The sequence below is a fragment of the Cygnus olor genome, chromosome 19 (genome assembly GCF_009769625.2).
Source record: "Cygnus olor isolate bCygOlo1 chromosome 19, bCygOlo1.pri.v2, whole genome shotgun sequence".
Classification (NCBI taxonomy): Eukaryota; Metazoa; Chordata; class Aves; order Anseriformes; family Anatidae; genus Cygnus; species Cygnus olor.
Genome location: NC_049187.1, coordinates 8,976,916 through 9,000,306, shown reverse-complemented (window position 1 = coordinate 9,000,306; position 23,391 = coordinate 8,976,916). Strand labels below are relative to the sequence as shown.

The 23,391-nt window shown below is 46.1% G+C and overlaps 4 protein-coding genes across 24 annotated transcripts in view; 1 reads left to right on the top strand and 3 right to left on the bottom strand.

The window, feature by feature from the left end:
• Window positions 1–68: 68 nt before the first annotated feature.
• ENTR1 (endosome associated trafficking regulator 1) lies at window positions 69–3,428 on the bottom strand. Its single transcript, XM_040531070.1, has 6 exons — window positions 2,911–3,428; window positions 2,269–2,342; window positions 1,838–1,949; window positions 1,172–1,234; window positions 510–649; window positions 69–241 (listed from the first exon to the last, which is right to left on the bottom strand). The coding sequence occupies exons 1-6, from the start codon at window positions 3,181–3,183 to the stop codon at window positions 148–150; spliced, it is 756 nt and encodes a 251-aa protein (XP_040387004.1). The 5' UTR covers window positions 3,184–3,428; the 3' UTR covers window positions 69–147.
• Window positions 3,306–8,453, top strand: PMPCA (peptidase, mitochondrial processing subunit alpha). Its single transcript, XM_040531052.1, is given in 14 exon segments — window positions 3,306–3,427; window positions 3,526–3,716; window positions 3,889–3,968; window positions 4,353–4,435; window positions 4,745–4,839; window positions 5,004–5,104; window positions 5,479–5,742; window positions 5,987–6,079; window positions 6,347–6,465; window positions 6,939–7,029; window positions 7,263–7,325; window positions 7,776–7,920; window positions 8,263–8,414; window positions 8,416–8,453. Coding segments are annotated over 14 exon segments (1,548 nt in total). The 5' UTR covers window positions 3,306–3,374; the 3' UTR covers window positions 8,434–8,453.
• A 1,826-nt stretch (window positions 8,454–10,279) lies between these two features.
• On the bottom strand, window positions 10,280–21,024 carry INPP5E (inositol polyphosphate-5-phosphatase E). 3 transcript variants are annotated; one of them, XM_040531043.1, is made up of 11 exons: window positions 20,956–21,024; window positions 19,100–20,169; window positions 17,435–17,558; window positions 16,619–16,716; window positions 15,836–15,960; window positions 15,561–15,680; window positions 15,058–15,165; window positions 14,136–14,297; window positions 13,451–13,566; window positions 12,834–12,970; window positions 10,280–11,687 (listed from the first exon to the last, which is right to left on the bottom strand). In XM_040531043.1, exons 2-11 carry the CDS (start codon window positions 19,954–19,956, stop codon window positions 11,555–11,557), a joined length of 1,980 nt encoding a protein of 659 aa, XP_040386977.1. In that variant the 5' UTR covers window positions 19,957–20,169; window positions 20,956–21,024; the 3' UTR covers window positions 10,280–11,554. The 3 variants fall into 3 exon arrangements, with proteins under 3 accessions (XP_040386977.1, XP_040386978.1, XP_040386979.1); XM_040531044.1 differs by having other exon boundaries at window positions 19,100–20,143; window positions 20,956–21,003; XM_040531045.1 differs by lacking the exon at window positions 20,956–21,024 and adding an exon at window positions 20,349–20,884 and having other exon boundaries at window positions 19,100–20,143.
• Window positions 21,025–21,435: 411 nt separating this feature from the next.
• The window catches only part of SEC16A (SEC16 homolog A, endoplasmic reticulum export factor), a 30,231-nt gene continuing 28,275 nt past the window's right edge, over window positions 21,436–23,391 (bottom strand). For all 19 annotated transcript variants that reach the window (XM_040531018.1, XM_040531017.1, XM_040531016.1 and 16 more), the window contains one exon: window positions 21,436–23,083. In XM_040531018.1, coding sequence (XP_040386952.1) covers window positions 23,015–23,083 — 69 coding nt within the window. In that variant the 3' untranslated portion in view covers window positions 21,436–23,014. The remainder of the gene's footprint in view (window positions 23,084–23,391) is intronic.

The window sequence follows — 23,391 nt, the reverse complement described above, 5'->3', positions numbered from 1 at the left end:
CGGGCAGCCAATGGGGCGCGAGGCGGAGCAGCCGGGAGCCGCGCTGGGTCCTGCCGCCCGCCCGCTGCGGGAGCGGGGCGAGGGCGGAGGGCAGGAGCCGGTCCCGGTCCCGGTCCCGCAGCGAGGCCCAGCTCTCCTCCGGGAGTTTCACTGTCCGGCCTCGGGCACTTCGGAGATGCTGTCTATGGACTTGAGGAGATCGGCCACCAGCTGCAGCGATTCCGCTCCCGACACCAGCTGCCTGCAGCGCGGGAGAACACCGCGTGAGAGGGGAGAGGATAACGCACGCAGGCGGTGTTTTTATAGCTTTTTTTCAGAAACAAATAAAATAAAACAAATCGCAGGAAAGCAAAAAGAACAGGGACTAACTATCTCATCGGGCATGCACAACACAAGACCCCAGGCTTCAATCCTAAAAACCAACCCAACCCCAGGACGTTTCGCTGTGCTCCTGGCGCGAGCTCGGAGAGGCGCCGCGGGCGGTGTCAGGAGCGGCTCTTCAAACTCACCTCACCGCAGACCGAGAGTTTGTAATGACCGTGAGAAGGTTCTGCAAGGCCGCCTCAGCGTTCTGCTTCACCACAGCCAGGCTCGCCGACTGGCCCGACCTCAACGCTTCGTTCTCCTTCTTGTAGTTCTTCAGCTGAACCTTGGGAGGAAAAAAAAAATACAAAAACAAAACACTGCTTATGCAAATCACCCCAAAACTCAGGTTTGAGCAGGGTGAAGCAACTATTGAGCAGATTGTTAACCAGGCTGCCTAGAGAAAAAGTCCTCCCAGCTCTGAGAGCCTCCACACGGGGCTGTAACCTCTCTCAAATTTCCTTCCCTTCTCCATAAGGCGATTTCCTACAGGTAGACACCTATTTGCCTCGTAGTATTACAGGCTTTCACAGGTCCCAAATACCAAATCATGTCTGAACATCACGTGAAACTTAAGAAAAGCTTTCATTTCCAAGATTGCACCACAAAACAAGCACCACGTGTCACAGAGATGACGTTAACAGTCAGCACAGAGCTTAAGCATTCTAACCCAGCACGTTTTCTCTAGCATTTGCCACGAAAAGTGAGGCGCAGTTAGGAATTCTCAGTATCCCTTTTATAGCCTCAATGTTAAGCTGTTCCCAAGTCCCAGTACGTTCAGCAAGGCCTTAACAACACCGCTTCGTACCTGAAGTAAGGCATTTTCCTGTTTCAGTTTTGCAGCACTGTTTTCTGCTTTAAGAGCCCGTTTCTGAAAGAGAATAAAGATGACTTAGACCACAGCAGGCCTTAGGACGCAGCAGGCAGCCTGAGGAATGTCGGAATTCACGATTCCAGCAAGGAACTTGAAGCGATGTGGTTTGCGTTGCAGCATCTCTTGCTCTAAATGCTTTATGAGGTGGGGACGGTGCACCCGGTCACGTCCCTCCTCTCCTCCCCATTTCTCCTTTCTGATTATCAGGTGCAGCCCGTTACTTCCAACCACTACTTCTTTTTTCTTGGACTAGAGGAAAATCTACTCCGAATAAGAAGGCAGGAAAAACTGTTCTTTTTCCATAAAAGTGGTGTTTGCAGAACACAGCAAAAAAAGCAGCTAACGGTGCTTATGAATACAAAAAATGGTATTTCTGCAGAGATCTCCCTTATCCCAGGCAACGAAAGGAGTTGTAGACTGGGACCCAGGCTTGGCATAAGAGAAAAATCCGGCCCCACATTAGAGCTGTTTAGTGCTCGCATGGGTGAAGCAACCACTTCAGCTTCCCTTGCTCTCCTGGGAGAGGAAGGAGGAGAAGTGGAACTACGGATTTCCAACTGTGAACAAGGTTCTGCTACTACGTAAAACGCCACCACTTACAGTCATTAGCTGGAGATTTTGTTCCACGTGCTGCACCATTGCTTCTAAGTCCTGCGCTTCTTTCTCTTCTTTAATTTTGTTTTCCTCAAGCTTTCTTTCAAGCTTCCTCATCCTTAAAATAAACGGAATGCTCAGTAAGCAGTTGGAACATCTAGGCTATTTGCCTAGTAAGAAAATTCTAGGGAAGGACCAAGAAACTTCTCTTATAACGTGAAAAAATGAATTAAGTCTTCCCACAGGACTACAATTTTAGCCTGTTGCTCAGGGGATTTCTGCATTCATCATCCACCAGCATCAATACAAACTATCCAGCTGAACACACACACAACGGCCATACAGAAAGTACGTCCATTCACAGGCAGTCTAGGTAACGGTAATTCCCCAACAAACGGCTACCCCATCACCGTGGGATGTAAGTGTGGCTTACGCACTTGTCTGCTTGAGTTTCAGAGAGAATCTGAAGCTTATTGATCTTGCTTCTCAAATTGGCATTCTCTTCTTTTAGCTAAAAAATAAAAATTATTAGAAATGAGAATACTCATAAATAGGGTTAGTACACTACTAACATTCCAAGACCGGTACCAGATGAAGTAATTCAGCTTTCTTATCTTTAGTGCTGAAAAGTCTTGCACTTTCTATAGCATTCAAGCTTACTTTCACGCCTAGTTTTTCCCTCTCAATCCCACTTAACTTCAGTCAATACCACTTAACTTCACCTAACTCTGGAGGGCACAGAAACGAGGCAACAAACAATCAGCACAATTACGCAATTAGCCAACCGCTGTTAATATGAAATTAGCACGACCTCAGAGGGCAAGAGCTTGAGGAGGTCACCTGGGTCACGCAGCCAAAAGCCCCGGCGCTGGCCTGACTCAGGCTGCGGGGCAGCTTCCCAGAGCTCTTCCTCGAGGTGCTGGGAGGAGCTGCCGTCGTTACGCCGCCCTTACCGACAGCGCCCTTCAGGAACGCTGGGGGCTGACACGGAGTTCCTCCAACGCCCTGACGCACGGCTTCACACCTCGCCTGAGGGGAGCCGCAGCCCGCAGGCGGTCGGGGGCCCCGGCGGCGCTCACCTCCTCGTAGCCGGGCCGCGGGGGGGCCCCGAGGGGGGCGTCGCAGAAGGAGCCGGCGGCGAGGTGGGCCCGCTCCACGGCGGAGGGCTGGTAGCTGCCGCCCCACTCCTCCTCCTCCTCCTCGTCCTCCTCCTGCTCCTCTTCCTCGCCGGGATCCGGGAGCAGCAGGGGGCCGGGCCCCCCCCTCCCCCGGGCACCGCGGGCCTGGCTGCGCACGAACTCGCGGAAGGAGAAGGGGTTGGGGCCGGGCTCCGGGCCGGGCTCCGCCGCCATCGCCTCAGCCCCCCTCAGGCGGCGCCCGCGGGGCGGGGCTTCACCTCAGCGCACGCCCCGCCCACCTCTCAGACCGAGCCAATTACCAGCCGCCGTCTGAACCTCTCCTCCAATCGCAGCCCGCCCACCGGCTCCCCGCGGGGAAGGGGGCGCGGCGCCGGGCGGAAGGGAAGCTCGGCGGGGACGGCAAGATGGCGGCCGCCATGGCGTGGCTGAGGCGCGGCGCGTGGGGCCCGGCCCGGCGGTGAGCGCGGCCGTGGGGAGGGGGGGGGAAATGGCTGAGGGGAGGGCGCTGAGGGGTTCTCGGCCGACCCCTGACGGCGGCTGCCGCTGTCCCCGCAGGTGCGGCCGGAGCTACAGCGCGGGCGGCGCTCCCCCCGGCGTGCCGCTGAGCTGCCCGCTGCCCGGCGTGCCCAAGGCGGTGTTCGCCGCCGCCGAGGGCCGGGAGCGCTTCGAGACGCGGGTGACGGCGCTGGAGAACGGGCTGCGGGTGGCCTCGCAGAGGAAGTTCGGGCAGTTCTGCACCGTGGGGCGTGAGTGGGGGGCGGTGGGGGACGGGAGGAGGAGGAGGAGGAGGTGGTGAAGGAGGAGGAGGAGGAAGGAGGTCGTCCTGGTCTGTACTGAGGCCCTGGGGTGACCGTGTGGTGTTACCGGAACGGCTGCTGAGGTAAAAGCCCCGCTAACCCCTCGCCTTCTCGCCGCCAGTGCTCATAAACTCGGGATCGAGGCACGAAGCGAAGTACCTCAGCGGCATCTCGCACTTCTTGGAAAAGCTGGCCTTCTCTGTGAGTACCGCGCCTGGCGTGCGTGGGTCTCCGAGTCCCTGCGCGAGGTACCGAAAGCTGCACAGCAGCGTGAGGATTGGAGTAGATAGATGATCGCTCAAGGTCCCTTCCAATCCCTAACGTTCTGTGAGAGACAGGGCGAGGTGAGAATGAACAGCTGAGGGCAGGGCCCTCTTCCTCACAGTGGCAGCAAAGGTTTAATTTGTTTAAATGGGTGCTGAAAGTCTGTCATGCTGTGATCTCTAACATTAACAACTGTTTAGTGACTTAAAGAACATAGGGGGCATCTGTGCTAGAGCAGGAGGTGTTTGTTCTGAGCTATACCGAAGGATTATAAGTAGTTGTCAGTCTGCTAATCCGTAACGCTGGTGTCTTCTTTTTTAGTCCACAGCTCAGTTTGGCAGCAAAGATGAAATTCTCCTCACCTTAGAAAAACATGGGGGCATTTGTGACTGTCAGGCTTCAAGGTACGATGCTTTTCCTACATCCTCTGTTACCCTAATGGTTGTAACGCGGTGGTTTGGGATAGCTGAACCCTTGCTTTTCCTGGTGCGTGAGTGTAGAAGTTGCTTTTTGGTTCTCAGCATCAGAAATGTTTCTGGCAACTGCTAAGAAGTCCCAAAAGTGAACCTGGCAGGGTAATGGAAGTCAGTGCTGTTGGCTTTTCAAAGCACTTGATGCATCATGGCCTCTTTATCTGGGATGCCCTGAACCACGTTTACTGAATGCTCAGAGATGTGACTTCCTAGTGCAGAACCCCTCTGCTTGCCTTGCAGGGACACCATCATGTACGCTGTTTCTGCTGATGCCAAAGGCCTGGACACAGTGGTCAACTTGCTGGCCGATGTGGCGCTGCAGCCCCGGTTATCAGGTCTGAGAACACAACATCTGCCTCAAAACGGAGTCCCAAAGCATGACTCTGAGCAGATTTGAGAGTACATTAGATCGTGCTTGTCAAGAAGCTTCAGAGCTCTCCTGTACCAAGTGAGTACTTTGTGTGGTGGTGGTGATCTCTTGCTTTCTCTCTTATTATAGATGAAGAAATCGAGATGACTCGAATGGCTATACGATTTGAGCTTGAGGACTTGAATATGAGACCTGATCCAGAGCCTCTCCTCACAGAAATGATCCACGCGGTAAAACACTGAAAAGTCTGTGTTGTTGTGTTTATTATCCTGTGTGAGACATGCTGAGCTCTCTTCCTCGGCTTTTCCTTCACTGTAGGGTTTATTTTAGACTGTTTTGAAAACTGATTTTCTGTTACTTAGATTTCACAGAGGGAGAACTTTTGCTTTCCCTCCAATTATAAGTGTGATTTCAATGTGTAAGATTTTAACATAAATTAAAGCTAACCATGCCTTACCATTGTTAACATGTTAATTTATGCTGACATTAGTGAAATCGTGCTCAGCCCTTCCTTTCTTAAACAGGCAAAATTCTAAAACAAAGGGAAGGTTTAGGTTGAGGGGGTGAAGCAATACTTGCTGCTTCAATTTATGTTTCCTTTTAGGCAGCCTACAGAGAAAATACAGTTGGGCTGAACAGGTTCTGCCCAGCGGAAAACACTAACAAAATCGACCGGCAAGTCCTGCACTCGTACCTGCGCAACTACTACACGCCCGACAGGATGGTGCTGGCTGGGGTGGGAATCGAGCACGAGCAGTTGGTGGAGTATGCCAAGAAATATCTGCTCGGCGTGGAGCCGGTGTGGGGCAGCGCGCAAGCCAAGGATGTGGACAGATCTGTGGCGCAGTACACGGGAGGCATTGTCAAGGTAACGGGAGATGGAGATGGCCTTTTCCTTTCTGATAGAGGTTCAGATTTGGATTCGAATTGACTTTTTATAGGATTTGCTTTTCTAAAAGTACGTACAGTTCATGTAGAAGTAGTCTGTGAATATGCAGTCCAAACTGGCCATGGTAGCCGTGATCTGGGTGACAGGTAAATTAACATGAATTTATCATGTTGAATAAAACAGACGTGAAAATGTCTTAATAATTTGTTCGCTTTTCACACAGGTTGAAAAAGACATGTCAGATGTGAGTCTTGGCCCTACTCCAATCCCAGAGCTTACCCACATTATGATTGGGTTAGAAAGCTGCTCGTTTTTAGTAAGTACCAGCCTGAAATGCTCTGTTTTGGTTGCTCTACTTGCAGACTCCCAGGCTGCTATCTCTCATTACATAAACATTGGCACTCTTGCTGCTGGTGGTGTGTGTACAGGCAGCTTTTTCACTGTCAGTTTGATAAAGGCACTGACCTTTACGTTCCTCTCGTGCCATGTTTCTCTTTGACTCTTTCTCTCTTTAGTCATCCCTAGCCCTTGAGCCATGCTTGGTCTCTGCTATTGGGTGACTGAATTTCTTGTTGCAATTCAGGAGGAAGACTTCATTCCCTTTGCAGTATTAAATATGATGATGGGAGGCGGTGGCTCCTTTTCAGCTGGCGGGCCTGGCAAAGGCATGTTCACTAGACTGTATCTCAATGTGCTCAACAGGTTTGTTTGTCTTCTTGTTTAATGGATAGCAGAAACTGTCTTCTCTAGCACATTGACATGTAAAACTCTTTCTCAAGATGAGGCCTTCCATCATCTTACTCTGCTTGAAACATGCAGAGTTGATTTATTAGCGGGTATTCTGACAGGGTGAAATTAAAGGGCAGAAGTGGCTAGGAGTCCTGTTTTCCTCCATTAGCCCAACACATCCTTTCAACGAGGCAATATTAAAAGAATTGGCTCTAGGTCCCAGTAATACTGCTATGTATCCTACACTTTTTGGTCTCAAGGATGCTGGTGGCAAGAAGGAAGTAGATAGCACACAGAAATTGTCAGAGGCAGGGACTGATTATTCCTACTAGCACTGCTGAGAATTTTGAAAATGAGCTAGGAGGGGACTCACTGTCCATGTTTGTATGACTTTGACATTTAAATTCTGTTTTCTAAACTTTAAAATTTTGTTTGCATACTTGTAGGCACCACTGGATGTATAATGCAACTTCTTACCACCACAGTTACGAGGATACAGGTCTCCTGTGTATACATGCCAGCGCAGATCCAAAACAGGTATATAGCCCTGTATACAAAACGAGGTATCCTTAAAAAGTGATTGCATCGCTTATTACCAAACAGTGATATGAGAACTTTTGTACTTAAAGATAACGTCGTGGTAGATGTCTATAACCATTGCAAAACTATTGGAATGTAACATAATATTCTTGTGAAATTCAGCTAGATGTTGAGCACGTTATGCTATTTTAATAGAATAATTAATCATTGTTGTAACCTGTTCTTCCTAGGTTCGAGAGATGGTGGAAATCATCACAAGAGAATTCATTCTAATGGCAGGAGCAGTCGGAGAGGTCAGCAGCCTAACTTGCAGACTACGCAGGTGGTCTTTGAGCTGAAGTACTGCATTGTGTTGGCCTTGCTGGGGTGATATTTTTGTAGATCGGCTATTTCATGTATTACTTTAAAAGAACATAGAAATTTTAGCAGAACGTTCACAAAGAATTCTGAAACCACCTTCCTCTTAGGTGCTCTGTAGCTCTTCACAGCGATTTTTTTGGGGGGGCAAGAGAAAGGCCTTTTGTCCATTCTTAATGTCAAGAGTCTGCCTATTAACCAGTCAGCTGCTTTCTGTTTTCCCTTTTCTGAGGCAGTATGTCTACGAGAGAGCCCAGCTCCTTCGTGGACCAGAATGTGGCACTAATAGAGCCATCCCCCTATTTTTCAGAAAGTGATGGTAGCTTGTATTAGAGAACAGTGGGCAGCCTTCTTTGAACATGTTTGTATTTGCTGCTTATTTGCAGGTAGAACTTGAGCGAGCAAAGACACAGCTGAAGTCCATGCTCATGATGAACCTCGAATCTAGGCCAGTTATCTTTGAAGATGTGGGACGGCAAGTGTTGGCTACAAACACAAGGAAACTACCTCATGAGCTCTGTGCCCTGATCAGTGAGTAAACTGTTTTTCCTTGCCTGGATTGAATTGTAGGTACAATCTGGGGGTGGCACCTTAAAATATATTCCTGTAGCAGTGGTGAATCACCGGAGAAAACATGGGGGCATGAAGACTAGATACACATTTCAAACTGATCTTTTCAATTGCTTGCAAGCTAGTGCAGTACTTCTTTCTTCTGACAACAACAAAAAAAAGAAAAAGCTAAGTGTAGTAGAGAAGGTCTAGAGCTAGTGATTTGGTCTTCTGAGCTGGGGGGCTGACCCAGCATCATAATAAAGCTGCCTTGTGATACTTAAAATGTAGTTGTCACAGCTCTGGCTTTCTTTTTTTCTGCAGGTCAGGTGAAATCTGCTGACATCAAAAGAGTGGTCACTAAGATGCTTCATAAAAAACCAGCTGTGGCTGCGCTGGGTGACTTAACAGATCTGCCCACGTATGAACACATCCAAGCAGCACTTTGCAGTAAGGATGGGCGACTTCCTCGGGTTGTACCGGCTCTTTCGATAAAGCAGCGCATCCTGCATGTATCTGAGAGACTTGCTTTTTTTTTTTTAATTTTTTTTTTGGTTTATAATACTGCTGTGACTCCACTCCTTCCCAAATCTTTCCAGGCATACTGTGCAAACATGGAGCTATGCTACAGCTGAGCAAAGCTGCTTCAGAACATTGGTCTGTGAAGGGCTCGTTACGTTGGGCTTCTCAGCCCATCCTGGCTCTGGATGAGTACTTTGACCATCAACAGAAGACAGGCGTGTATAGCCTTCTCTTGGCACTGGGGAGAACATAGCAAGCCAGAATATTTGTCAGTGCAACTGAAGGCGTGTGTCTGAGAAGAAGTAAGTCACTGCTGCGTGTTACTACGAAGTGTAGCATAGGAGCAGCCTTTTCAGCAGCAGAAGTGGGGCTGTCACGTTAGAGGCCCCGGCGTGTGCCGATCTCGAGGAGCGCAGCGCCTGCCCTTGCTGCAGGCTGGCAGGGCAGACACTGGGCCGTGCTGGTTGGCAGCAGGCCAGGTGGGATTAAATGGCAGGAGGCTTCAGGCTAAACCGCACTGTTACAGTTAGAGAGGAGGGGCGTTCACATTCACTTTCCTTCTGAAGGCCGATCACTACACACGTGTTAGTAAAGAACTTGCTTTACATTACGGTTCGGTTTGGCAGGTTGTACTCCGGTGCAACGCACTGAGTTGTCAGCCATGTATGGTCAGAGGAAGACTGCTGTTAAAAGGCTTGGCTCACATACCTGAATTCAATTTACAGCTGTTACCAAGGTGAACAAGTATTTGGTCAAAGTGACTTAGGCAAATAGTTGTAGTTATCCATCTGAAATCAGGTAACAAGTTCCTGCAGTCCAGGTTCTGTTACAAGCATCATGGATCAGGTCAGTGTAATTTACCCTCTGCAGTACTCTAAGACACTGTATGTCTGGGAATAACTTAACTTTGCTAGAACTCAAAGGAAAGTAGACCATAGCATAACTTCCTGGGGAGTCCATAGAGGGAGATACTATACATAATGCTACATGGACATTCACTCTAGACTGAAAGCAATTTTTTTACTTGAAAGTGAATTATGCAAAAGAACAGAAGGTTTTTTTAAGCCTGAATTGTTATTCAAAGGAGTCGCTGCTGCTGCACCTTAAATTTGTACCCTACTTTTCTTCAAATTGTCATACGATTAACTTAAGGCCTTGCAAAAAGACAGATCTTTCAGTTTTAACAGCAGCAATGGAGCTCAGCTAGCTAGCAGTTAAGATCAACAATGTCTAGAAAGCTTGTGATACTGAAAGTGACTGCCATGGGACCGCCATCACGTTACAGAAAGAGATGGCAAATATTGGCCACTTAATTTCAAACTGAAGAAATGGAGACCCAGAAGAGAGAAGATAAAACATTTTGATTTACGTAATCCCTTAATATAGGGGCCTAAAAATGTAGGCAGCTGCATTGCAGCATTTCACGAGCTTGGTGTGTATTGTAAGGAACAATGAAATTGGGAGCAGAACACTGTGAGGCAGCTATGATCTGCTTTATCACCGTACCTTTCTTTATGCAATTGGAAGAAAAGGTGTTGCTTCTTATAGAACCCAAAACATGAAAGTCTTATGCAGTTGTTGTGTATGTTTTTAAAGAAAATAAAGAGCCCTTGAAGTCACTGGAGTAAGTAGCAGGAATTCTGAAATTCAGCAGTGAATGGCGAGGTTTCTTGAACTGGCAGAAAATGCCCTCTGTCGGTACTTGCATTGAGCTAAAGCACCCTGTCTCTTCCAGCTGAAGAAAAATGGCTAAGGTCAGCCCAAGGGTTAGCATGCATCACAGTCACAATGCCCTGCAATAAGACCTGGCTCTTGTTGAAGGTACCATAGTAATTTATTTATATTCCTTTAAAAAAGAAAGGAAATCCAAATCTCTGATGGCTACAGACAGGTCAGTGCCATAAATGTTTGTACCGCAGAACAGAAGCTCTGTCTTGGACAGGTTGCATAGTTAGCAGCACTTCCTCCAAATTGTTTGCGTGGTGTTATGTACTGAGGTGATTATGATCCAGCCAATCTGTACCTACAAAGACTTTTTAAGAATTAGTTGTACTTACATTTTACCAGTGCCATAGTGGTCCACATAGTATGGTTATAGCCTTAAGACAACACTACTTGAAAAAGAGCAAGTTATTCACAGTTCACTGAATTGGGAAAAATAAAAACAAAGGAAATGTAACTGTCATCAGAGGTAACAAGTTGCACTGCTCTGACTTGCTGCAGTTTCTCTGCACACATCCTTGGTACTCACTTAACATCTTAAATCGTTTTGGTGGAGCATTACGCAGTAGCTGTATTTAAACCCTTGTTTTCACCTCAAGCATCCTGCTGCTGAAGGCAGGTAGTGTTTTATCACCCCTGTGGAGGGGAAACTATTTAAAGAAGAGACTGCCTCAAGCAATCTCGACAGCCAAATATAGGGTGCAAGAGATTGATATTTACCCCCCCCCAACAGAAGGCCTATGGAATAATTATTAAAAGGCAAATGTTTACACATCTCGAACGCACAGTAGTACGTTCACACAGATCTTGCTGGAGAGGACCAAAAAAGCCCAGCACAGGAGCGCCATCCTTACACAAAACTGCCCAAGTCCCCTGACTGGTCCCTGTTAAGCATTTGACAGAATACTGCACATTTGGCTACAGATAAGGGAAAAAAAGAACAACCCCACAACCTGCATGGGCTTACCAGATCAAATCAAACAGACAAAACAAAATGTTCACCTTTCTGCGGGTTTTTCTTAGGTCCCCTGCCCCAAGTCATGCCAATTCCAAGAGCTGTAAATCCTGCGCGGAGTTATCTTAGAACCAGGAGACTGCATCTGATTGCTTCCAAAGACAGTATGGTTAAAAATAAATCAGTTGCATCTGTTGGAATGGATGTCCTAAATAACTGACTCCGTTTTCTTCAGCAAAAGCACTTGAGCTATATGGATTAGCTCATGCAAATGAATCCAGGATGAGGTTTAAGACTTTCTTCACAAGCCACAGCAACTGCCAGAGGTGCTTAGGCAGACAATTCCCTGCAGATTTTGCCGTGGCCTGAAATCTTCTTTCTGGGTACCTCTAACACAAGCGTCGCAGAGTTTTCAGCTCAGGAAATGCTACATATGCTGCTGGATTTTTGGTCCTTTTGCACTCGTCGATTCTGAAGGTCCCTTGTAATCCGCCTCTTTATTCCGATTAAGTAGAGTTCTCTGTCAAACTGCCCTGCAGCAAGTGGAATACTACAGTATTCCAGAATATAAACACAAGCAATTAGATCAGGGCATAAATATACTCTTGTTTGCCCAACACTGCTCAACTAGTTCATACAAAAAAGTCCAGAATTTTTTTTTTTTAACTTTTTTTGAGGCATTCAGATATTGCTGCAGGAGAAAATGAGTGAAACAAAGTTCTTCCACAGCAACAAGTTAGTGTTCTTCACAATAAATTCAAACAAAGAACATACTGGTCAAAGAAGGCAAATGTACTTTCAATTTAAGCATGAAAATGCCAGCGTTCATAAGGGATATAAGATGTAGGGCATTGTTTTTTATGTCTCTAAAACAAAAACAATACTCGGTCAAAAAGCTAAACTAGCTTACTGTTAACCTGCTTCCTCACTAGTACGGTTCCTGCACAACAACAGTTCTGTTCTGCACAGGCCAGACGGAAATCCTAGCAGCCCACCCTCTGCAATACTTCTATTTAATGGATATTTAATATCCATAAACAAACAAACAAAAAAATCCAATTCTAATTGCACTGCTGATCAAGTGCTCTGAGAAGTCACCATTTTCTGGATACTTGGCTTTTGAAATTCTTGAGCATGCTACTCGCAGAAAAGTGGCAAACTAAATTTCAGTGACTTCACTAAATTTTCTAAGGAGTTCTACTAGCACAGCAGCCAACAGTGGAACATGAAGAAAAATGGAGGGTCTCAAAATTCTCCACTGGCACGTAGCCATGTTGAAATGCAACCACCACTGGGGACTGCAAACAGCACTGACCTCAAAAAGGGAAGGAGGAATAGAAGATGAAAGGTATCCGTGCTAACAGGGAAAGCAGAGAGCTGCATCTCAGATAAAACGCAGACTCACAGTCAATGGCAATGGATTCCAATTATCTCCCTCAGGAGAATTAAGGGACCTGGCAGCAAGGATTTCTGATGTCAGGGCAAGGCTTAAGCACTGTTACTGCTCTGACCGCTGACAGTCTGTATTGGGTAAAAAACCCAAACGTGCTACAGGGAGCTACAGGGGATTAACTCTATTTCAGGAACAATCCCGAGTCCCTGAAAGTCCCTGAGGGGACAAACTCTGAAAAGCAGCATATCCTCGGGTCACTGCAGTCACGTGCAGTTACACAGAACGGCATAAGCAGGCACTTACTTGTCTCTGCCAGGCCTCACTTTCACACGGAACAATGCAAACACAGGCCGATGGTCCGAAGTTTTGATCACAGGACACGATGAGTACTTGACAGCATGGATGTCATCTCTATACCGACTGCGGAATACTACTCGATCCTGGGGGACAGAGAGAGGAAACTGATGGTAACTCCCTTTGCACTGCTTTCGCACGCTGAAGAGAAGCACTGGTTCAAAAGAGACAAACACATTCCTTTATCACACTCCACTTAGTGAAATTTGTGTCTTGGACAGGGATACAGTCATGAAGAATGTATGCCTGATCCCAAGAGCACTCGTGTCCAGTTCTGAGCACTGGGGAGAACGCGCTGTAACAGGACGCGAGGCAGGAATAAGTAACATTAGCAGCCTGTGCCAAACTCTCATGCATTCAACAATCCTTTCCTCCAAACCACTCCCACATGCCCCGTTTCCCTTGAAACAAATGCCAGCATGGCCACATTTCATGCAGAAATTCATCCCTGTTGCAGGGAGCATATCCAAAAAGGCAGCTTTTTACTGAATATGAGAATCCCCTTTGGAGGCAGGTAAGAGCCTGAGCAGCCCCTCCAAGCATGCTGCTCCGAAATCCTCTCTTACTGTGTAGGAAGGAGTCCTTTGTTTGGAGGTGGTGTCATAGCTGTCTTTTCCTATGTCAAACTTGTAGGAAGGACGGAAACGAATGTCAGCCTCTTGGAATCCTTTGAAAATAGACCCTGTATGGGAAGGGGAGAAGAGCATGAACAACAAACTCCTTCCAACAACCTGGCACGATTTCTACACTTATTTGACACTGTTGAACTAATGCTGGCTGGCAACTGCAGGCATGTACATTTGTGACTATAGAAACCTGGGCCTGGGCTCTGGAAAGGTAGGAAGTTCAAGTCCTTACACAGTGAGGATTAAGAGCTAGTCTGTTGCTATTAAACAAACAACACTTGGTGTATGCACTTCCCCTTCCCCCGAAAGCTCCCAATGCTTTGCATATGCTGCCTTTTCAAATCTAAATGCCCTAGGTGCTGTGAGAGAATGATGTCCAGCTTACAAAGGCATCAGGATGAAACAGCAATAAATAGCCTGGGAAATTACACAAGGTACATAGCAAAATGCAGAATTCCCTTTAATAGACTGCCACTGGATTTGACAGCATTTGAATTCTCTTTTTAGAGATCTTAACAACAAAAAGCAGTGAAGGTCTTTAGGAAATTGGAAGTTGGCTGTAAGTATTTCTGTGTGTAGAAATCTTTGTTCCTGGAGAGTGGGGAGAAAAATAGTTGTTGCTCACCTCTACTCATTTCACTAGTAAGCTGGTCATATGCCAGTAGTTTGGACACGCCTGTTTCTGGGTTCTGGCTCAAGATGGAATCCACAGTTTCACGATCCTTATTTAGTCGGAAATTGAAGTCACCAAACCAGAACACTTCATCAAACCGAGTTGTGACATCACCTGCAAGTTCAAGGCAGAAGTGTCAGTATAAAGGTGAACACTAAAAAGTTCCAAAACCAGAAAAAAATCCCCTCCAAAATCCCTGAATCTCACTTTGAGTTTTTAAGGAAATTAGGGTATCTGATATAGCTACATGCTCATTGAAATTAAACTCTCTTAATTCTTTAGAAATGGGAAATGCATGATGCATAGTTAACCGAGTACTGCTGGGTATGTTCAAGGAACAGACAAATTATTTCTTTTTTATTAACGAGAGATACAATACTTGAGCATGTTTTCTGCCTGCGACCATCAAATTAACAGCACGGTATTAAGAAACAATAATGGAATATGGCCAACAATACATTGACCTGTATATATGCAAACTGAAATAATGTTCTTTCTCTAAGTTTTGAAATAAAATCAATTTCTACTAGTTCCAGAAAACACTAGAAAAGTGAATCACAGATTTATAAAGATAACAGCAACATTATGTTACTGCTTTTCTGAGAAAAAAATACATCACATTAAAATGACTTTTGAAGGTTGGCCTCCCCTCCAACTTTTTCTCTCAAATATCCCAAAAGATTATGCCCCAGCTTAAATTAAAAAAAATAAAAATCATGGGAATAATAACCATCCTGACACAAAAAATGTGGTCTTTTGTTTTATCTACTGTCTCAAATAAGCAGTCCCATTCTCTCTGCCTTCGTGCACTCTCTTTCACTCTACACTAACTCTGTTCATTTGGGCTCATACACCAGAACGTTTTCACACTTACTAGAACTGGATCGATACGGATTTGTGTCTGGAACATTCTTGGGAAGTGTAAGTGCTTGAATGGTTTTATTGTAGTCCAGCTTCCTTTCATTCACCTTACTGTCTCCAGCTGAAAAACCAAAAGCCCACTACTGGCAACGATGCATCGTTTTCATTTAATTACCACATCTGACTACAACAGCAGCAGCTTCCAATGGAGATCAGACATGTTCCACATGTAAAATGGAACACTGACCCAGGGAGCATACAGACTTAAAAAATAACAGCAGGAAGTGTGGAAAAATGAATACAAATTCACAGAGTTCATTTTCGTTTTTCTAAACAGTTCCTTTTCAAGTTTGCTACCGAAAAATCCCCCATCCCTTACTGTTTTCAGCTCAGCTGCCCCAAGCTTTAACTTCATCTGTCTGGTTCCTGTATCCCCCTGCAGCTTTTTTACTTCTGTATATCAACCCCCCTCCGCCCTCAGTCAGGACACCTCTACCAAGACTGTAAGCATCTCACATGTGAAGTGCGAGGTAATGAAGAGAAAGGAGGTCCCAAAAAACGTGAAGCAGATTCCCAGAGCTCCCTTGGTTTTGATCTGAGATACGATTCGAGTTGTCACCGTGGCATATTCCACTTCTGGAAGGAGAAAGAGAAGCTGCTGTTAGAGAGAAGCCTCCAAAGACAGTGAGCAGGAAAGTCAGGAGAGGGACAGCCCTGGAGAAAAGGCCAAGACACCTGATGGCAGCAGTCCTTTCACCTCCCTATTCTCCAGCTCATACTGGGCCACACACCTGAGCAGAACCAGATCAGGTCCCTTCGAATGAAGACCGACATGTAGAGCACTCCATGCGCAGCAGAGTAGAGCATGACATAGTGGGGGCCTAGTGTCTCTTGGAGGCGGATCTCCCACTCTCTTCTGCAGGAAAGAACAACAGCTGGATCACAAGGACAGTACAAGAGACAATAACCAGGAAAGAAAATCAGCATTTTGAGAACAGTGTAATCCCTCTCACGGAGAAAGGCAAGCAAGCATAAGCAAAACCTCCCCTGCCAAAGCAATGCTGCTGGTCAGCCTAATTTGTAACCACGTATGCCATGTGGCAGGGTCTGCATGCTGGTGAGCTGGCGCTTCCAAATCTGAGGAAAACCAAGTCCCACTGGAAAGACGTCCTAAAAAAGCAGGGTCTGACATGAGGCTTCAACCTGCTTTTGTAGGGCTTGTCAATCTCAGACGGTCTAGAAAAGTTGGAGCAACGTACTAGTAATTAGCACAAGGTTGCTAATGCTTACAGTCAGCCAGTGAGCTAGGTTACAGCTGGCTCAGATCTACGGTAAGAAGCCCACTGAACAGGAGTTTTTCTATTTGCTGCCCTGGAAACAGGGCCAAGTTCTATATTTACAGATTTTTGTGCCATTTTCTTCTAAAACCCATTTTCCCTGGTACTCATGCAATAAAGTTCTCAGACTAAATGGGAGGTTTATGGAGAATATGACTGAGATATTTCCAGAACAGTTAAAAACAAAGTTACTAGTTAACAAGAAAAAGGGATGGTTCATTACATTGTTTTTGCTACCTGTCTGGACAGCCTTCTTGAACTCCGATGACATACATGTCCTGGGCATAGTCAGGATCTGTTGGTAACAAGAAGTCATCCAGATTCACTGGAAGTTCCTGTTATTAAAAAAAAATAAATTATGCAAAGATTTACTACAAAAGTAGAAGGAAAGCCCAGGCAAAGCTACAAATTCCACAGTATACGCAAACAACTCGGGCTTCAAAAATAGGTTAAGTGCTAATACTGAGAATATTCTTTCCCAAAGGCAGACTTCAACTGCTGTCAGTCCAGCAGAAACCAACACTCCACAGTTCAGCCACGTGGTCTGAAACTGTGACATTTTTAATTTCCTGTAATGCATATTTTTTTTACCAAGTTCATAGGCTATTTACTGAACACTGCGAAGGATTGCTTGTGTTCTTCCAAGCACAGCATCTCAATCAGGTGGTTGAATCAATCCTGAATTCCTATGCTACATGAAGATGTAAGCAGGAGGCCATGTTCTTTTTCAGAGATGTTCTCTTTTTATGTACTAAATAATCAGCCATTTTCACACGACCCTAATTGCAACAGAACATAACGGAGCTGCCACAAAATACCAAAGGAGCGCTAGGAAGCTCACTGTTTTCATACCTAATATCTGAGGAAACTTATTACAATGACTCACTAAGCTGAACGTGCATAAGAGGGCCCTGAAGTTTGGTAAAGACACCGAACTCAGGTTGATTAGGAACACAATCAAGAACAGAAAAAAATATCACACCAGTCCTTGTAATAAATACGGGGCAACTCTACCACTGCCAGAAGAACTCTAGAGGACTTACGTGCACATACCTTCTGACCTTGCATGTTCCAGGTAGCCACAAAAATTCCAATATTCCGATCAGGGAAATATCTGCTAAGCTCTTCTGCTCCCAGTAAGGCACCGTTTGCCAGAAGGCTGCCTTCCAAATAGCTTCTGTAAACAGAAGACCCATTAAAAAGCATCTCAGAAAATGGCATGACAGCTGGAATAATGATTTGTAACGCTTGAATCTCAAGCACATACATTTAGCTCAAGAAAACAGAGTTTAGTCTTTATATACTTGCTTAAAGTTCATTAGAACATTTGCAGTTTTCAGAAACTCGTAGTTAAGTGCAATTGACTTTGCAGGGAAACGCAAGACAGCCCAAGCCCTGGTTATTCCCTTGGCACGGCGTAAGACCAAAAGCAGATGCAACATGCCTCCAGGTCACCAGCGCAGAGGGCACTTCAGCCACGTGCCAAACCTTATGCTCTGCACACATCTCAGTACTCATCAACCAGAGACAACCCTTACAGAGAGCTCGTGGATCATGCACAAGAGAACAAAACTATTGTCAGAAACCAGCTGGGACACAAGCACGATGGTGAGACTGACGCTGCATGGGTTTTGTGATCAAAGACTTATCCTTCCCAAGTCTTCAATCCCCTTCGTACCTATTGCAGACACAGTGAGAGACTGGTTTGAGTGTCTTGAAGCAGCTCAGTTTATCTAAACATGGAACTAACACCACCATGCCCAATGTTCTGGCACCAAGTTGCTCCTAATCAAGGATTCAAACTCACATTCTTCCTTGCCAAATTATGTGATTTATTGTGTCCGAGGTCATGTTCCACACAGACAGCCCTGCCCCCCACTGCCTGCCTCTCCAGGCACCACGCTGCTCACAAAAGCAAGGGGTATTGGCAAAAGGAGAGCAGGTTAAATAAGCATTTTTAATCTTCCTTAAGCTCCACAAGTAACGATGACAGCACGGTGTTAGGGAATGCTGCGCAACGCGCTGGCCTACACAGCTCCTCACCTGACTCCGACAGCTTTTCAGAAGGAAGTGCAAGAAAACCCCAGACAAACACGTAACAATCTGAGTGGAATCACATTTTTCCTCAAGAGATTCCTGGAAAACCTGGGGCAGAGGACCTCCTGCGATACACTGAAGCAGTTTACAGCAGATGATTTGTTCTTGCCAGAAGCCAAACAACTCTCAACACCTGCAGAGGACAGTCACCTTACAGGACTGTGGCAGGCACGTGTGGGCAACTATCGTGTGATAGTTTCAAACTAAAATATTTGTGTGTGGGGATTTTTTTCCTGCCTTAATTAAAAGTTAATTAATTTTCAGTTCAAACCCAAACTATTTTTTGTAGATTACTATATATATATATTCCCAAGTGTTGGCGTGCACAGCTACTGTTCCCTAGCTTTCAAATCAGCTTGCTTAAATACTACAAGAAAGTTGACAGCAAATCTTACTTTTGCTTATGAAAAACAATACACAGCCCCAAGGAGAAAATACACAGTATCTGTACTAATCTTTTCATCTTCAAACTGTTGCCACTCAACACAGCAAGTTAAACAACACTGAACAACTCTAGTGATTTACCAATCAGGTCTCTGCCCCTGAGCAGCAGGATTCTGCGTGGCAGCTGGCACCTGCCCACAAACAGCAAACTTTGCCACGAGAAGCTGGGCGACATACCTGCTCCGGACATCCTTGGAACGAATGGGGGTGAGCAGGCTGAACGTGGATTTCATGGAGTCTGTGGAGCAATTATCGTAGACCATCCCATTGCCGTGTAGCCTGGTATCACTCAAGCTGCTGCTCACCGTCCCAAACTTGTGCTGAGAATAATGTCGATAATCCATAAAATCTGAGTCAATCCTATTAGCTGTCCTCAGCGTGTGAGAGGCCACATTGAGCTCCATGGGTGGCAGAGGTCGAGCTGGCATTATTTGGGACAGCCGGGGTTTGCTGCCTGCAAACGCTTTCCCTCGCAGAAGCCCACCAAAGGCACTGGAGATCTCGGAGGCTCGTTTCCCCAGGTCAGAAGTGCTTCCCCTGCTTTTCCCCATGGGACTTGCTTCTGAGGCATCTGGTGAACTGTGCAAGGAATTCGGCTCGCAACACTGACTGCAGGGGGTTGCTCTACCCCTGATAGGAGGGCTGAGGGACGCTTCCTGCAGAGAACCATTTGAGGAACTCGTCTCATTGGGATCTGTCAGACTTTCCTGACTAGTTCTAAACCGCCTCCACCGCCTCCAGTTTTTCTCATCCAGAGATGCAGCACGCTCCAGTCGGGGTTTCCTAGGAGGCCTTGGGGTGACTGATTTGATTTTTATATTAGCTCTGAGTTCATCCGGTAGAAGCTTTAAGGTTTCGTTTAAAGAGGTGTCTACACGTAGAGGATCTTCAAAGGTAAGCACGTCGTTGCCACTGGCCTCCTTCTTCGCTGCTTTGCCAGCTTTTTTAGCCTGCAGGTCCTGTACTGCTCCACCTCCGGTGCTCTGAGTAACACATGCCCCTGAGTGCTGGGAAAATCCATTTAGAGTACTCATTCTCCTCCAGCGTGCCAGCTATGGACACTGCTCCATACGTAGAGTTCCTCACAGCATACCTGTCTTTCCCTTGCTTAATCTGTAGGTTCACAGAGCTTTAACCAAGCCAGAAAGGCATGGGGTTTGAAGACAGTTCGGTCTTTAGTTGAGAGCGAACGGAAGGTGTACATACAGGCAGATGCATTGTCTGCAAAATTTCAAGAGGTGGAATACCTGAATTTTCCCAAGAGAAACATGTAAAAATAAAAATTTACTGAGCTGCAAACGGTGGTCCATAATCAGAGAGCAAGCTCCCGACAGGACTTCATTCTAGAACATTTCAAACCTTATGACAACCTTGTTAGAAAACCAATGTTATTTTCATTTTTACAAGAGCAGAACTATGAACCAACTTCCTAGGTGACGCAGGCATCACAGGCACAAATGTATTTCTTTGAGAAAAGGTTGTGCAAAGCGTTAGCCTGAAAGCAACTTAGAACTGCCCCCAAATCCCGGGTTGCTGTTTTAGCGCTGCAGGACAGCCCTGCGGTACAGTGAGTCAGGGTACAAGCAGCCTCCAGGCTGCCCGCAGCACTCGCTGCCAGAGGCCAGGAAATTTCCAGCGATCTCAGCCTCCACCACGACCCCACGGCAGGGAGACCGCTGCCACCTCCTCTGGTTTTGCCCCAAGCCCTGCTGCTGAAACCCAGAAGGCATCTGCCTGGAAGCTTTAGGGATGCAGAAGGAGGGCGGAAGGCAGGCTCCTCGGTGGGAAGGGCTGCATCCCGGCGTTACACACACCAAACTTTACACCCGCATAGCTCCGTAACAACAACACGAACCCACTGAAGCACACCAGCACGCGATTTCACACGTAACGTCAGGCTCCCAGCCCCCTGCAGGGACCGCGGGGGGGGCTCTGCCGGCTCCTCTCCGCTGCCCTCCCACCGCCCGCTGCCCCCGGTAGCGGAGCCCCGGGCCCCCGGTGCCGGCTCGGCGCCGCCACCGCCCCGCGCTCACCGCTGAGGGGCCGCCGCCGCCTCACGGGGCCGGCCGCCCCCCGCCGCCGGCCTCTCCCCGCCTGCCGCCGGCCCGGGCCCCGCCAGCTCCGCCCCGGCAAGGCCCCGCGGCCCGGCCGGAGCAACGGCGGCGACTCCGTGAGCGCCCCTTGGCGGCCGGAGGAGCGCCCCGACAGGCCCCGGCCCCGAGGTAGCCGTAATGAGAGGCGGCCCGGGTGCTTTCGGTTAAGCAGGCAGTCAAGTTACCTTTAAAGCAAAGCATTTTTCACTTAAAAATAAAAATTAAAAGCTCCTTCTGTTAGCCTGTGGCTTCGATTTTTAACATTTCAACGTTTATAAAGCGCAAACTGCTTCCAGTGCTCAACACCCAGCGTTCTCCAAGTCGCTTTAAGCAGGGCTTTGAGCTGTTTCCAAACACTCAGGAGATGGATGGACCTTCACTCGACTTGCCACAGCAATAACCACAAGAAGTAGTAAAATGTGAAAGTGCTCCAGAGCGCAAAATATTTTATTTAAGAATTTACAGTGTCAAATCTTACACTTAGGAAAGATAGCCGCTCCCAGCTCAGAGGAAGCCTTCTTGAATTAAGATGTTTGGCAGTCTCTACTGAAAGGAGAAAATAATCAGCAGCCTGGCTGAACTAGAGGAAGCCAAGTGTCTGACTAGGTTTCAGTCACAGAAGAGTAACCCATGGTGCTGCTCACCATGCCTGGAATTGAGTACGGACCACTATGCCAAGGTTTCCGATTCCCCCAAACAGCATTATGCTTCAGCTACGCATAACCCCCTTTAGACTAAATGTAAGGCTATCAAGATCTCAGAAAGGTGGCATTATTCAGGAAAAGAAAAACTATCAGGGACCAACACCAGCAATTTCACATTCACATTATTTCTACTCATGAGCAGAAATTCAAGTAAAATCAAATAGTGTGGTGGCAAATTCTAAATAAAATATGGCCTAACAATTTAATAAATATTTAAAGTTTATTTCCCTCTTTGCAGATGATTCAGATTCTTCAGTCAATATGAACATTGCATATCATGGTTTTCAAGATTTCCTATATTAATCCTATAGATTTTAACGTCCATCAGTAGAGGTCTAATCCATCTACATTTAGTATGTTTGAAATTCAGCTGTTAGCTATTTAAGACCTTGGTTATTTTAGTAATGGAAATTCAAGAACAGTATTATGCTGATTCTGGCACTCAAGAGGAAAAGACAACTTTCAAGCTGTTACCACCTTAATTACACAGTGCCAGCAGTTTGAGAGAAAGCAAGTAACCGTATTGCACTTAAAAGAACACTCACTCATCAAATAGTACAGCATCAGCTATTATACAGAGAGCTTCTTTCAGACTATACAATTTGCTTTACAAGTAGTCTAAACCACAAACTACATACATACTAGATAAGATCCAAATCAAATTAGTATTAGATTACAGTCACAGTTTTCATTCGATACGGGTCAATTTATTTGGATGAGCTGTGGCCCCCTCCCCCCTTCAAAAAACAAACTAGCATGAGGCATTTCCCAGATGAACATCTTGAATTTCATACATTGACAAACCAAGTCCTGTTTTATAAGCATTACAATTGCGCATGGTCCTCTTAAGGCCACAGAGTGTTATGTTACAATGTGGACATGTTTTTCCCCCACAATGGGAGGGGAGCATCCTTCAGAAATTAAGGAATCCCTGAAACTATGCCTTAAAGTCACACTAGTAGGTTTAAAATTTTTTTTTTTTAGGAATAAATTGCCTATGCAATTTATGAATAATTTTTGTAACAGACAGCAACTATTTCCTCCCTTGGGTCTATTCTTTATCACAGCAAAGCTATTTCTAGCCAGTTCTTTAAAAGGAAGAGTTACATATATTTCATGTTTGGTAATGATTTATGTAGATGAGGTGCAAGTAGGGAGACCCATGAAAAAAATCACCCATCATTAAATTACTGTCCTGTCAACTGCAGCTAGTTCTGATACCATGTGCCATAAGATTGAATAGTTCTTCATATATTCAGAAGATGAATGAGAATTCCAAGCAGAGCCACTGTATTCTACTTCAGTGTTGGATACTTCCTCTGTCCAATTCTTCCTGGCCTTGAACTTCCAGTGACTGCAGGAGACTGAAAAAGAATAACAGGAATAAACAAAAAAAAAAATATTCTGTAGAAGTGTCATACTGGAGACAAAATACAAGAAGTTGTCAGTAAAGTTTTGATCCCAACATTGTTAGCTTAAAGGAGCTAGATTGGTCCATGTGCACGTTTAACACCCTGCATGTGATAGTCCAGATTAAGCTAGTAAACCAAAATCAAACCGTATAAAAAATGAACAGGGTTGACATTCCCATCAGACAGGTTTGAATATCAAAGCTATATCACGTATGAGAGGTCTGCTGAAGCACCAAATTCTCACAATAATATGCTTTTAT

What these genes read in the sequence shown, in the direction of transcription:
- ENTR1 (XM_040531070.1), bottom strand. Translation starts at nt 3,183, where the DNA reads ATGGCGGCGGAGCCCGGCCCGGAGCCCGGCCCCAACCCCTTCTCCTTC. An exon ending in TCTGAAACTCAAGCAGACAA is followed by an intron (nt 1,950 to 2,268) that starts GTGCGTAAGCCA and finishes GTTTATTTTAAG; the next exon opens with GATGAGGAAGCTTGAAAGAA. An exon ending in AACTCTCGGTCTGCGGTGAG is followed by an intron (nt 242 to 509) that starts GTGAGTTTGAAG and finishes CCCGCGCTGCAG; the next exon opens with GCAGCTGGTGTCGGGAGCGG.
- INPP5E (XM_040531043.1), bottom strand. Translation starts at nt 19,956, where the DNA reads ATGAGTACTCTAAATGGATTTTCCCAGCACTCAGGGGCATGTGTTACT. An exon ending in CCTGATCTGGTTCTGCTCAG is followed by an intron (nt 15,681 to 15,835) that starts GTGTGTGGCCCA and finishes TTCTCCTTCCAG; the next exon opens with AAGTGGAATATGCCACGGTG. An exon ending in TACTAGTGAAATGAGTAGAG is followed by an intron (nt 13,567 to 14,135) that starts GTGAGCAACAAC and finishes CTTCCCATACAG; the next exon opens with GGTCTATTTTCAAAGGATTC.